Here is a 14430-nt window from a genome sequence, read left to right as displayed (position 1 = left end):
ACGGCAGTTAGACTAGAACCTGCCTACAATTACAAGATCACCTCCGTTTCAGAGACATTAAAATGTGAAAAAAATATGCTGTTAAAAATTGATATTTTACTAATCAGATGTCAACACTTGAGCCCAAGGAACTGAGCTGTTCATTTTGGCATTTCATGCCTCCACAGCTAAGCTGGCTGAAGAGGTATTTAAGTGGGTAGCAGAGAGGGGATCTTCCATCCACACCGCCACCCGTGTTTTGGGAAGCCGGCACTGCTTTCAGCTCTCAGATCAGCCGCAGAACTGCCGGGAAGGCCCGCGGCCCACTCACAGGAGGGCAGCTCTTGGCACGCGCACAGCCCTGAACGGCTCTACCTCACACACTGAGCATCCCGCCCGGATCAGACGCTCCTTCTCTGCCCTTCCGGGGGGAGCTTCCTTTTCTCTAACCCTAGGTCTTTGAAAAAATTCTAACCAAAATAAAAGTTAAAAGAAGAAACGGTGTTTTCGGTCCCCGTTCAGAATCGAGAGCAGATAGTAAGCTCCGGCTAGGACTTCCCGGTCACAGACACCCCGTGGAAGGCGGGAGCAAGCCTCAGCCCTGCCCGACAGACCCAGACCCCACTAGAAAGGCTTCACGGCAAGTTCGCAGTAATGCTGGGGGTCAGGACTCAGCTGCACCACTCCCTGCCTGCTGCTTTCCCATTAGAGAAAGGACTGGAAATGTTGTGTAGCTGCCTGTGGAATTAACATGGAGGTAGCAGGTCAGGACTGCCTTTTCACATACCTGCTGGGAACGTAGGACACTCACCTGTACAACCCTCTCAAACATATGAGCCAAGGGGAGGTAGGATATGGTCACATCCTCAGGGGTGGGCTTGAAAGTATGCTATAGATCAGAACAAGGAAGAGACAACATTGGGTTCATGCCAACTTTCTCTTCAAAGGAGATTTAAAAGCAGCTCCTATTAACTACAGTTAATAGTTTATAGTACCATATTGCATATCTGAAAGTTATGAAGTGAGATCTTAAAAGTTCTCATCACAAGAAAAAAGACTAACCATATGTGGTGATGGATGTTAGATTTATTATGGGGACCATTTTGTAACACACACATATATATGTATATATATATGTGTGTGTATATATGTGTGTGTGTGCATATATATATATATGGAATCATTATGCTGTACATCTGAAATTAATACAATGTTACATCAATTATATCTCAATAAAATTTTTTCTTGCATTTTAAAGAACCACTCCTTCCCAGGACTGCCACACACAGTTGTACAGGTGGTACACTGTATAAGTCGGAGAGGTACCCTTCAACTTCACTGAGTATAGAGATGTGCAGTGATCCTAAAAAACCAAGACTTAAGAACGCACAATCCTCTGGACAAAGATGCACCACTATTTGTCCCCATTCAGGCCTTTAACATGATTTTTGTTTTTGTTTTGTGTATGTCTCTGCCTCCTCTAACATCAAGAGGAAAATCTTATGACAGATTTATATTTTGATGAGGACCTCATTTTCAATTGACCACTGACCTCCATACACTTGAGGAAAGAAGAAGCATTTGAAACAATATTTTGATGGGTCAGCATGGCTCCTTTAGGGTCACCTGTAGGAAACAGGACATGGAGAGAAAGATCTTTTAAATGATTAATAGGTAGCCTTTGGCTATGAAAGAAGAAGCTGCATTCAACTGGTCCTATTCTAGAGGGCCAAGAGCTTCTCCTGTCACTGTGTCCTCTTGTGAATGGTATAGGATGATGAATGACGCACCCAGAGACACTACTGCTGAGCACATTGTCAGCCCTCTGTTAGCACAGAGGGTACAGCCACAATTTCAGATTGCAACAGCCAAAAGCAAAAATCCAAGTAACCCCCATGTGCCGTTTTTATGTTAAGACTTCAGACCTAACTATATTACCTAATTATCACATTATAAACTGGCACAATGGACAGGACAATATGACTATAGGTCATCATGGGCCATATCAAAAGCTATTAGGAGTTCTAATAGTAAGTAACTGCAGGGGTGGGGGAAGGCACACACTGATCTGTGTAGAACTCTCCCTGGGTCACCTTGATTGAGGGAAACTATTCTGGCGATGTCAAGTTGAGAGAGTGGTGGGTTGGGGAAGAAAGTTGACTTTGTGATGCCATCCATAGCATGGAAACCCCTCCCAGGATGTTCATTTGCTTATACTTCTGTTTTTCTGTTGGGGCATCCATACTCAAAAGCTTTAGGTTGTAAGAGCCTAAGGATAGGGCTCATTATAGGGTATATTTACCAGCTCACCCCTGCTCAGTGACTCAAGCCATATTTTTGGCCAATCAGGGGCCTCTGGGGACAGCATCGAGCACACTGACCTGTGGTGCCACTAGTGAAGCAGATGATGCTCAGGTCTTCTGGTCTAGGAGGCTACAAGGGGAAGCACAGGGGTTAACCCACCAAGAGTTTTGGGAATTCAATAGGGCAAGGCTCAAATCTGGGCAGAAGAAAACTTACCACAGGTTTCCTGAAGTTCTCTTTGCCTAGAGTCTATATGAACAGAAAGCCAAAAAAGGAGGCCATTAGTTAAGATGGAAAGACTTATGACCAATACAGCCCTCTCCTCCTCTTTTCCATGCAACCACCTGCTTTTTCTGGGTGAATAGAACCAAAATTCTAACCCAGATCAGGCCTGGAAGCCAACATTCCGGCACAGTGGAAGGCCTAGGAAAGAGTATAAATTTGCTCTAGAACACCAACCTCAAGAGGGAAGGTTTCAGATGTCCAACCTTCCCATTCTACCGAGGTCCAGTCATCTAGGACCATTACTAAATCTTTTAATAACAGAAATCGTTGACATTTCCAGGCTTCCCACATCGCAGGCACCATTCTGAACATTTTCTATAGATTAACTCATTCAACTTTTTACAACTCCTCTGTGAGGTGGAGACAATGTCAGCCTCATTTTACAGAGGGGAGAAGGAAGATGTGGAGAACCTTGCCTAAGGTTACCTAACTCATAGATGTGGTGCTGGAACGTGAACCCTGCCCCCTGCCTCCAGGATCCATATATTTAGCCACTGCTGAACTGAGTACTGATAAATGCTCTGCTTAGAAGTCTTTGGCCATAGACTGTTCTCCTCTGACACGGTTTCTGAATTCTTTTAGGGAAAATTATTCTCAGAGCCTCACAGCAGGAGTCTCATGGACTCCTCTCCTGCCACTGCCGGCAGACAGCAGCCCGGGCGCTCATGTCGATGTCCTGCACGTTGTCCCTGGTGGCAGACCAGCCTTCGAGGTCTTAGTTGAATTTAAGGCACATACCTCAGCATCAAACAGGGACAAGATCTCAATTCCACTTGTCTCCGCTCTTTGCTTCAGGTCATCCTCAAAGGGATCCATGAGGATGATCATTTTCAGGCCCGGGGTGAGGCCCTTCTCCACATTCCCTATCAGCATCAATGCCTTTTGGGGCGTATCGCAGATCACTGTGACGATATCAGCTGAAAGCAGAAACAGAGCCGGAGGTCACCTTCTTGCCCTGCTCTGCACCTGATTGCCTTGCAATGAAGGAAAGATTTTTGAAAATTTCAAAGCTAGTGGGTACCCAAAGGAGATTACATCTGCAAATCAGATTTATAATGCATAAATCCTGAAGCATTCCATCGATAATAGATGAGCTTAACGGAAACAGAAGCACATAGTTTTCATGCATGCTGCCCAGACAGTTTACAGTTTCTAGAGTCATGAAATTCCTTCTGCTTAAGAATACAGACAACAAACATGGATCACTCAGGTGTGGTCCTGTCGATGTGTTTTATTTGGAGAAGGGGAATAGGGAATAGAAGGGAAAAGAAGGGACAAATGGGATTTTAGCAGATAAACATTTAATGATTCTACATGTTGGCATTTTCTTGGATACTTGTTTGTAAAAATAAAAAAAACCTTGTGATTGTGTCTATAGTCCAAATGGGTCTAGTCACTTAACCTACTAGTTCTGGGACAGAAAGTAAGATATTGGATATGTGAACGGGTTGTTGCTTGAACATTGGAATTGTGCTTGTTTCTCTAACAATGATAATTTTTTCTACAAATTCACCATGGACATTGGTACATGCTGACTAACTGTACTGACTTGGATTTACAACAATAGGAAATGAAATCAGTGGTTTCATAGTGATTTAGTCAATTAAATAACTTAGTCACTCACTCTATGACCTTTTATCCAGTGTGGCCAAAGTAAGTAGTCTTCTCTCTAAACTCTGTTGTCACACTCTGCCACCTTGAGCGTTTCATTGAACCTTCTATCTGTGCTTGGCCTTTTTGTAATTTCCTTGTAAATTATATCCTCAGTACTACAGAACAGGAAAGACTTCAGCAAATTCTGGGCATAGCATTCCAAGTCGGTTAACAAAAGCAGATATTGAGGAATTACTCAGCATCAAGACAGAATCAAGTTATAATTCAATAGCAAAGTCAATCAAGTTATAATTTAATAGCAAAGTCTTACCCTTGTTAACAATGTGTATGATGGCTTCAGCTCCCAAGGTATCATACAGGGGGACGGCTACCATGGAGTACGTGTAACAAGCCAACTCAGAGATGATCCACTGTATGGAGAAAAGCTCAAGTAAGGACTAAAGAATACTTTGAAATGAAGAGTATTACACTTCTGTCATTCAGCCAACAAATGCTTATTTGATGCCTTTGTGTTAAAATAAATCACCCGGGGGGGCCCTAGAGACTTCCATTGCTAATGCTATAGAGTACAGTTAAATAAGAGAGATAAGTTAGCACAGACAACTACATTACAAAGGACCAAAATATGAAAGTGGAGTGTGGTAAGTTCCACCCATAAAAGGTACAGAAACCTCTAGTTTTAAGGGATATTTTAGGGAGGTAGGACGGGCAGAGGGAGAAAGAATCCCAAGGAGACTCCCTGCTGAGCATGTAGCCCAACGTGGGGCTTGATCTCAAGACCCCGAGATCATGACCTGAGCTGAAATCAAGAGTTGGATGCTTAATTGACCAAGCCACCCAGGTGCCTCAGTTTTAAGGAGGGAGAAATCACTTTTGGGGTGGGGTAAAGGCCATCTGGGACTGCTTTGGGAAAAGTTATGGAAATTGGGCAAGGCTTTGAAGGACTGGTAAGATTTAGTTATGGAGATGGAAGCAGGGCAGGCATTCAGGGAAGAAGGAAGTGGATGAACAAAGATAAGATAGTGCAACATCACTGTGTATACATCAAGGGGCAAGAACAACAATACAAAATGAATGGGAGAGGTGGGTCAGAACCTGCTAATGGTGGGCCTTAAATTTCAGTCTAGGTGTTATGCACTGAATTGTGTCCCTGCCCACCTTAAATTCATGTTGGAACCCTAACCCCCAATGGGACTGCTTTTGGAGATAGGGGCTTTAAAGAGGTCATTAAGGTTAAATAAGGTCATAAGGGTGGGGCCCTGATCCAATATGACTGGTGTCCTTACATGAGGAAGAGGCACTAGGGATGACAGAGGAAAGGCCACATGAGGACACACTTTGAAGGCCGCCACCAGCAAGCCGAGAGAGGCCTCAGTAGAAACCAAACCTGCTGACACCTTAAGCCTCCAGACCCATGAGAAAAAAGTTTCTGTTGTTTAAGCCCCCGTCTGTGGTATTTCGTTATGGCAGCCCAAGCAGACAAATACACTAGGTTGGACATTAAGTTCCTAAATGAGAGTCGAGGATATCTCTTCTTATGCAGGCTGGGTGTCACAAAGATGAATTATGCAGATTCACCTAAAAGTACAGTCAGTGCCCTCCCAGAGTTTTGGTTAAGCAACTGGCTCTAGGGAGAATAGGACATCCAACCATTCTGCAGCAGGCAAAGGCTTTCTCTGAGGATATTGGTCTAATGACTTGACTAAAGCTTCATTCCAATCATCTTAACGTCTAACATCTGCTTTCACTGTGGAAAGATGGGTACAGCCAGTGTCAGTAGCAATGGGTACCTTGTTTGACAAGTTCAAGTACAACATGCAAGTTCCAATTCTAATACAAATACCTCCCCCTTTCTACAATGTCCACAAGCTCTTATTTGCCATCCCCACATAGCTTCCTTATTTTCCTCATACAACAAAGAGACTGATTTAAAGTGAATCATCACGCGCTAAGAAATAAGAGATATCCGGGTACTAACTTAGAGCACTAGGCATTCAACCAGGGATTAAGGAGGCCCTAAGCTGTAACTCCTTACAGGGGGACAACAGTTAAAGAGTAGAAGAGCTTTAAATAATTTTGGTAAGTCCTCAGCAAGCGTCAGAGTGCTGGCTTCGGGGCAGGGTTTAAGTCTTTAGACTCATTTCTGGAGTTGACTTGAGCGTGGTTACCTCTGGCCTATTCTGAGCAAAGATGCCAACAAATTGGTCTGGTGATGGCTTATATCCTTTATGCAAGAGACAGGAACCCAGGTACTCTGCACGATCAGACACCTATGAGAGAGAGACAGAGAAGGGGGGGGAGAAAAAAAAGCAGTCAAGACCCCAAAGAGACCAAATTAGCCAGAATACCACAGTAACAAAAGAATCTATCCAAAACCATGGGCATGACTTACCTGCTTGTAAGACAGCCATCTGTAGGGCTGGTTTGGTTTTCTATATCCCAAGCAAGGCCCATTGTCTAAAAATGTGACATTAAAAGAAAATCAGTGCCAGCTGCAGATCCTTTGGATCATAGAAGATAAAAGGGGATTTGGAAGAGACGAGACATAAAGGAGGAGTAATCCAGTAGGGTTGTAGGCTTCTCCTATGTGTCAAGGAAAGTCAATGGCAGTAAGTACTCATTTCTCAAAGGCAGAGAGAGTCTTACAAACTACATCTGAAACATTTAGGAAATGCATTGAAACATTCAGCATGGTTCAGTGTTGGAATATGTGACCTCCGTGGCAACAGGTGTCTGGAGAAAACCAGGAGTACGGACTACCCACATGATGTGAACAAGTAGAAGCCCATCAGAAAACACCAACAGCCTACCTCTATCAGATAATCCGGGATTGAGCTTCCTTATCATAAAAGAAATGTATACTCATAAAAAATATGGGAAAAAATCAAAATATGAGCTGTCAATGATTTCATCACCTAAACACTATGATTAACACTGATATTGATTTTCATAGTTCCTTTGTATAGGTTTAGGGGATTATGTTCATTCCAGATACATTTTGGATCCTACTTCTGTCCCCCATTTGATATAAAAATTCCCGTTATTATATCTTCTCTGTAGAGATTTCAGTGGCCTTTTATGGCCAACTGAGGAAGGGCTCTGTTGCAGTGACTTTGTCTCATTGTGGGTATTTGGGTCATTTCCTGAAATAATGCTCTGATACGTATTTCCAAATTGCTAATTTCAAATTCAGAACATTTCTTAGAATAGAGTCTCTGAAATGAAACACTGTGGTTGGGGCAGGCTCGGGGGTTGTGGTGGTCAGAACAGCTCACGTTTTTGATCCCCCAAACCACATTGCTTAGCAGAGCAGTTGTGAGAAAGGACTTTTCTCCCACCAGCGACACACTAAGTCGTAGACACTCCAAAGTACACATGCCTTCTGGTTCGCTAGGTTTAAAAAGTTACTTTAGCCTCAGTTTCTTTACCAGCTATTGAAGTGGGACCTTATTCTTTGTTTCATTAGCTCTCTCGAATCGTCTGTTAATGTACTTTGCCCGTTTGTATGAGAATGTCTCCTGACATACCGAGGCTCATAAGGAACTACAGGAACATATACACACTTGTGTGCACACACACACAGGTACGCACTTGTCCATACACACGTACACCTGCCTTCAATATCTTTGCAATTGTGTCATACATTTGACAAGAGAAGAACTAAATGTGGGGGAATGGGATAGGCTGGTGATGGGTAGTAAGGAGGGCACGTATTGCATGGTGCACTGGGTGTTATACGCAACTAGTGAATCATCGAACTTTACATCAGAAACCAGGGATGTACTGTATGGTGACTAACATAATAAAATAAAAAACATTTTAAAAAAAAGAGAGAAGAATTAAATGCCTGGAAAGCTAAATTTTGGGAACGCTGCTTACTAGAATAAATAGTGATGTGAGCCATGAGAGCCATGGCAATGATGCCGTTAGGCTAGGGAGCCGGCTAAGTAACCGAGAAGCCCCCACAGCTAAGCCAGAGTGCGATGGAGCTATAGAGAGAAAAGTAGGAGGGAAGGAAATTTTACCTAGAGGTTCTAGACAAATTGCTGACAGAGATTCAGGTCTTGCCAAAAGGAAGCATTCAGACACAGAGTTACTAAGAATTCAGAGGCAAATTGGTGACCTTCCAGACAGAAGAGAAGGGAAAGAAAGCTGGAAAGACAGAACCACTCTGATGAAAGAGATATTTAAAAAATGAACGAGGAGACTGCCCACAGGAAACGTGAGGACTTTTCTCTGCTGGAACAGCTGCATGAGAGCTCACTCTGCAGCTTTCCCAGAGGCAAGCCAAGTCCCGTTCCTGAGGTGTTCACAGCCACTGCTCCATCCCAGAGAACACACCTCCAGTGGTCTACCACTGCAGTCACTGGTCTTAATGTTCCTTACTAGTGCTAGCTACCACTGATGGAATGTTCTCTGTGCACATTAACCCATTATTGTTATCCCTAAGGTACTAAACATCATGGAGGACTGAGGCAGTCTCTTCAAGCTCACCCAGTAAGAAATGGCAGCAAATGTGGAAAAACCATACTGCACCACATCACTTCCCTAATGATGAAAGTTCTAGCAGAGGCCCATGGCCAAGGAATGAGTCAAATAATTGGCTCTCAGGGGCACCAAATGAAGTCTCATTAAAACTCTGTGCCCTAATCAGCGTCAGCCTACTTCACCTAAGTCCTGACCAGGCAATAGCCTAGCCTTTGATTAACATATTCAACTCAGATGTCCATCTGTTCTAAAGGTGGGGTCATCTACAAAAAGCCCACCAGTTAACTTCTTGGCAAAGTTGCTGCCCTAAGCCAAGCAGAGCTGAAACTCTGGCATGCAGAACCGCTGAGCAGCTTTGTTCAAGATCCTTTGGGTTCACTGTGTGGAAATCTGATCCCTGTCATGGGGNGGGGGGGGGGGGGGGGGGGGGTGCTAGAAGATCTATACTTCAGACATTATCCATAGCAGATTCTCAACATAGACCATCTATTGAGGGGGGGTTAAAAGCATATGTTAGGGCAGAGGTGCCTGGGTGGCTCAGCCTGTTAAGCGTTCGACTCTTGATTTCAGCTCAGGTCATGATCTCAGGGTCGAGAGATCAAGCCCTGCATCAGGCTCCATGCCCAGCATGGATTCTTAAGATTTGCTGTCTCCCTCTCCCTCTGCCCCTTCTGCCTCTTTCTCCTCTAAAAAAAAGAAAAGGAAAGTATATGTTAGGGCTGATGTATTCATCTCCACTTGGGACCAGATGTATCATTTTTCTATTTCTCACGCCTGCTTACAGGAGAGGCCATTTTCACTCTGTTGAGTTGTAATTCAGTATTGAAAAACATATTCTAAATGAAGGATCTTATATGCCACGTAACATGTGCCAAATGGCTTGTTTCTAGTTACAATAACAACACAATAAAGAAAACTCAATGCAGAAAAATTTGAAAAATAGAAAATTCCAAAGGAAAGTTTGTTCTATTAGCCATATAGTATCTTAAGTTGCCAAAAAATAAAGAAACTAATGGTTGGTTTGGGTTTTGTTTGTTATTTGCATGGAAGTCTAAATAAGTATTGACTGAGAGTCAGAAACAGCAAGTACAGTCCCCTTTGGAGGCTTTATATAGAAGTTTCTTTACGATAAAACTTGCTTTGTCTGGGAGCAACCACTTTTATAAAACCCTTAAGAGCTGACTGAAAATAGAACAATCTAGTCAAACAGACAGATTTCAATATCAGCTGCAACATTTTCTAGTTTTGTCGCCTTTGGAATGTTCCCAAACCTCTGAGTGTCTGTTTCCTCATTTTTAAAAGTAGAGGCAATAATAACCAATCCTTAAGGTCTAGGGGAGGTTAAGCAGCTAAGATGTGTCTACAGCCTGAGAATAGTTGGCACTTGACAGGAGTTGGCTAGTAGATACTGTCCTAGTCAAAGCGCAGAAGGGAAAAAGGGACAAGAAGTCACACAGGCAGGGGCACCTGGGTGGCTCAGTCGATTAAGCGTCTGCCTTTGGCTCAGGTCATGATCTCAGGGTCCTGGGATCGAGTCCCACGTTGGGCGCCCTGCTCAGCGGGGAGTCTGCTTCTCCCTCTGCCCCTCCCCTGGCTCGCGCTCTCCCCCCCCTCAAATAAATAAATATAGTCTTCAAAAAAAAAAAAAAAGTCACACAGGCAGACCTATGTCTGGACAGAATGTCACCCAAGAAAAAAGATGTAGGGAGAAGGATAAGCTGGTTGATTTTGAAAGGAAATGCACCTTGCATTGTGTTCAGTACTACAGATATAAGTAGCAAGCCTCCTACGTTCCAAGTGAACCTGCCAAAGTCCACATGGTGGCGTTTCTAAGGAAGAACAAAAGATCATTGCCCTCTGCGACACCAAACAGTACTGACATGGACCGGCATTGGGGTCAAGGACAAGATAAGAAGTCAGGAGCCCTGAGTGCTAATTCTGGCTCAGATTCTGCATCTGTAAACGCAAGGAATGTAAGTCCTGTTTCTGAACAAATATAATATGCCAGTGAATTAAAACACCTTCCTGCACATTATTGTCAGCTCTTTACCAACTTGACAGGGAAGTCTTCCTTGCGTTAAGTAAGGGACAGACCCCGAGGGGCAAAGTGATTTTTGTACCTGGTCACACAGCTGGAAATGGAAGAGCTGGGTTTCAAGCTCAAGTCTGTCCTGCACTGTTTCCAGCACCCGTTCTGATACTCTGCTACGTCCCCTGAACTTTGTACGTCTGCCTTCAGACTATCGCTGGGGTTTAAGAAGGGAGACGGGGAGAAGAGGTATGCGACAAGACCCCACCTCAGTCTTCTTACAGTCAAGGCCCGACTGCCAGGCTTACCAGACACAGCAACTCCTCTCTGGAAAACTTCATACATTGTCTTGACGTCTGAGTAGTAGTAACATAGTAGATCGTTGCTCTTCTGGAAAGCAGCCTTCCGCGCCCCGCCCTAAGACACAAGACCAAGTTGAGGCCAAGCCAGACTCTCTCCCACACTTTCCAAACCTTTCTGGATTGAAGAGACCATAAATACTGAACATTGAGGTCACAGGAATGACCTCTTTATTATTCGATCAGTTTTTAAATCCCCCAAATTGGAGTATTTCTACATTATAGAAACCCAGTGACTGTCACAGTTATGTTTTTGGCAATCTCCCCCAACCCCTATAGGCAGACACACATTCACATGCGGAGAGAGGAGAGATAATAGTACAGTTTTATGCTCTAAAAGATCATACCCAGTTTAAACATCTCCCAAACGCACGCTGTGTACAGCAGAACCACAGATGCTAAGTGAGTTAAGACAGAGTTCCTGTCCAGCAGCATCTCATGAATGAGAGTCTTCGGAGTGGAGGGGGGTGAAAAGGGCAAACATACAACTATAATATCGTGATGTACATGCCACAATAAAAATGTACATTCTGGGAGCTGAGTCATGTGCCTATTCTGTGTTAAGTAGAAAGGCTGCAAAGAAATAATACTTCATAGAAACTTAGAAGATAAGTAAGCATTTGCCAGAAAGTTATAGTTTGGTAGAGGGGAGGGAAAGAAAAACAATTCAGAGCGAAGGACTAGCCTGAATAAAGGCACAGAGGCAAAGAGACACGTTGCAGAGTCTGGTGGATGGACACTGTCTGTCCCGTAGAGAGCAGGGTATTAGAGGAAGGGGCAGTAGCTGCAAATGTGCTGAGACATATCAGCTGGAAGCACAGGATCAGGGCCTGACGAGGATCCTGGGGCAGCAAGATGAGACGCAAGCAAGGTCTAACCCTCACGCGAGGTAGTCTAGAGAGGACCGGGCATTGGTGAAATAACACATTCAAAAATGTAAGTTACTACGGAGATGAGGGCTAAAAAAGGACAGGGTAACATAACATAACAAGGGATCTAACTTAGTCTAGCGCATCGGGGGAGATTTCCGGGAGATGTCACATTAGGTCAGGGGTCAACAATAAAGTTTCCTGTCTAGTAAAGGAAGAGAGCGTCTGTTTGCTTACATAGATGGGCTGATGACTAAGGAAGAAGGAAAAATGATTCAGACTCAATTTTAGGTAACTGGATGAGATAGAGCAGAGGGGAAAATAAGAAAGGGTGTGCATGTGTGTGTGCGTGTGTGTGTGTGTGTGTGTGTGTGTGTGTGTGAGGGAGAAGATACACCATAAAGAGACTTGTCGAGCTTGAGTGCTGCTGAGATGGTCTGCGACTGGGGAGAAATCAGAACTAGAGAGTCAGATTTTGGAGTCATAACATTTTAGGTATAATTTCAAGTCATGAGAGAGGAGGGATTTTCTCAGCTGGGAGGATTTCACAGGGGTTGGCAGACTACAATCTAGGGCCAGATCTGCCTTGTCATCTGCTACACAGTGTGCTCATTCATTTACATATTGTCTGCTGCTTTCACATTATAACAGCAGAGCTGGGTAGTTGCAACAGAGTCCACATGGCCTGCAAAGCCCGAACAATGCACTGTCTGGCCTTTATAGCACATGTTTGCCAACCCCTGCTTTAGAACGATTGAGATGGTGAGACTGAAACTCAAGATGAGGGGAGGAAAGAAGCTAAGTGACCTGTCTTGGAATTAGTAAGAAATCTCATTGAAGGATGCTATGAAAGACAAAAAGGAGTTTTACAAGAAAGAATTCTCAAGTCAATTGAGAGGAAGGCTGAAGGAGAAATCATTGAATTTCAAAGGTAAGTGCTGAGTGACCCAGAGGAGTTTGGGGAGATGGTAGTAGCAATGGTCCTATCTCAGTGGGTTGAAGTTCAGGAAAGGAAATTAACAGACTACTTTTAAAGAACTCCAGTGGAAAAGGGGAAGATTGAAAGGAGGTAGTCTGAAGCAGCAGGATCAGCCGCAGAGGAAGACGCCAACGAAGAACAGGCAATGGTCCCCGAGGGAAAGTGTTGGTGGCGGGGAGTGGATGTAACTTGGAGTAAGATTCCCGGGTAGAGGAAAGAAGTTCCTGAAAAGATCAGAAGGATTTAGCCTTATAAAGGAACAGAAATGCTTTCTTCTCTGCAAAGGACTGAACATGAAAAATGAGGAGAACATTCTGGGAGCTTTCCCTTTGCTCGGAGATGTAGGAAGCTGTACGATTTGCTGAAAGTTGGGGAATTGAGGGGGAAATCCCACTTCAACTTCTGTCAGTTTTAAGAATGGATATTAACTCAAAGCCAGAATTGAACTCAAGAAAATAACTTCTTTACCATTCTCAGATATTGGGTATCTCAGTGAAAACATTCTCCTACCCCCAAAGCACTGGCTCTATCATCTGGATCATAGGTCAGCAAAATCTTTCTGTAAAGGGCTAGACAGTAAAACCTTTGGGCTCTGTGGAACACATATGAACTGCTTTTCTTTTTTTTTTTTTTTAACATATCTGTTTAAAAATGTAAAAACCATTCTTAGCTTGCTAGTTGCTCATAAAAAGGTGGATTTTGCCCATGAGCTATAGTTTACCAACCCTGATCTAGATTATTGGTTTCATAAACCCTAGCCGTGGTTTCATTTTTAGTACAAAGCAAAGTATGCCAGTAATCGAAGTTTAGTTTTGTAGATTTTCTGGTGACTGCTAACCTAAAAAGCTTACTTTCTCACCCTATAACCCATCCTCTTCTGGCATTATCCCAAGGTCCTGAATTACAGTTTGTGCTTGATCAAACTAAAAAGAGGATTGGTAAGTTACCTCCATTCCCACCGACTGGTTGTTCAAATCCACAAAAGGCAAGACTGGCTGAGGTCTATTGATCAGCCACAGGAAGATGGCAACTCCAAAGGTCAGGATGCAGACCAGTGCCGGGGTTGGAAGTGGGGAAAACAAGAAGTTAAAGATAAAAAGCATCTTTGTGAATAGCAGCAGGAAGTTCAGGCCTTAAAAAAAAAAAAAAAAAAGGAAAGAAAAAGTTAGAGGAAACGGCTGAAATTTTAACTCGATAGTTGTTTACAAAAGGACCCCCCCCACCACATACACACACATACACAGACTTCTAACCCTCCAAAAAACCAGGATTGGACCTAACAGCTGAATTTCTATTTCTGTTTACTTTAGCAATGTTGAAAATAATAGAATGCATTCCCCACTCCTGTGACTTGACTGTCCTCCCACAAGGCAGAAAGGATCAAAGGAAACAAGTTAATCATTTCCTCCACAATTTTACAAAATAACTGCCCTTTTCTTTTTTGCCCGTGGGGCCTAGAAAAAGCCATTCCGGATCCAGCCTAAGCTGGTAGTCAGAGGAGGGAACTCTAGAGAACCCAGCCCC

General features: G+C 43.6%; 1 protein-coding gene across 5 annotated transcripts in view; it reads right to left on the bottom strand.

Moving 5' to 3' along the window:
• ACSL5 (acyl-CoA synthetase long chain family member 5) overlaps nt 1-14430 on the bottom strand; it is a 43247-nt gene that overhangs the window by 11482 nt on the left and 17335 nt on the right. For 3 of the 5 annotated variants that reach the window (XM_011231948.3, XM_011231941.3, XM_011231956.3), the window contains 10 exons: nt 13854-14038; nt 11008-11116; nt 6575-6639; nt 6351-6452; nt 4493-4592; nt 3307-3485; nt 2500-2532; nt 2361-2412; nt 1532-1605; nt 791-868 (listed from right to left, as the gene is read on the bottom strand). In XM_011231948.3, the coding sequence (XP_011230250.1) occupies nt 791-868; nt 1532-1605; nt 2361-2412; nt 2500-2532; nt 3307-3485; nt 4493-4592; nt 6351-6452; nt 6575-6639; nt 11008-11116; nt 13854-14009 (948 nt within the window). In that variant the 5' untranslated portion in view covers nt 14010-14038. Of the gene's footprint in view, nt 1-790; nt 869-1531; nt 1606-2360; nt 2413-2499; nt 2533-3306; nt 3486-4492; nt 4593-6350; nt 6453-6574; nt 6640-11007; nt 11117-13853; nt 14039-14430 lie in introns of those variants that run through there. The other 2 variants (XM_034663283.1, XM_034663285.1) reach the window with 2 other exon arrangements.

The sequence above is a fragment of the Ailuropoda melanoleuca genome, chromosome 6 (assembly GCF_002007445.2).
Source record: "Ailuropoda melanoleuca isolate Jingjing chromosome 6, ASM200744v2, whole genome shotgun sequence".
NCBI lineage: Eukaryota > Metazoa > Chordata > Mammalia > Carnivora > Ursidae > Ailuropoda > Ailuropoda melanoleuca.
The sequence above is the reverse complement of the archived record's forward strand: the minus strand, read 5'-3'. Positions and strand labels throughout refer to the sequence as shown.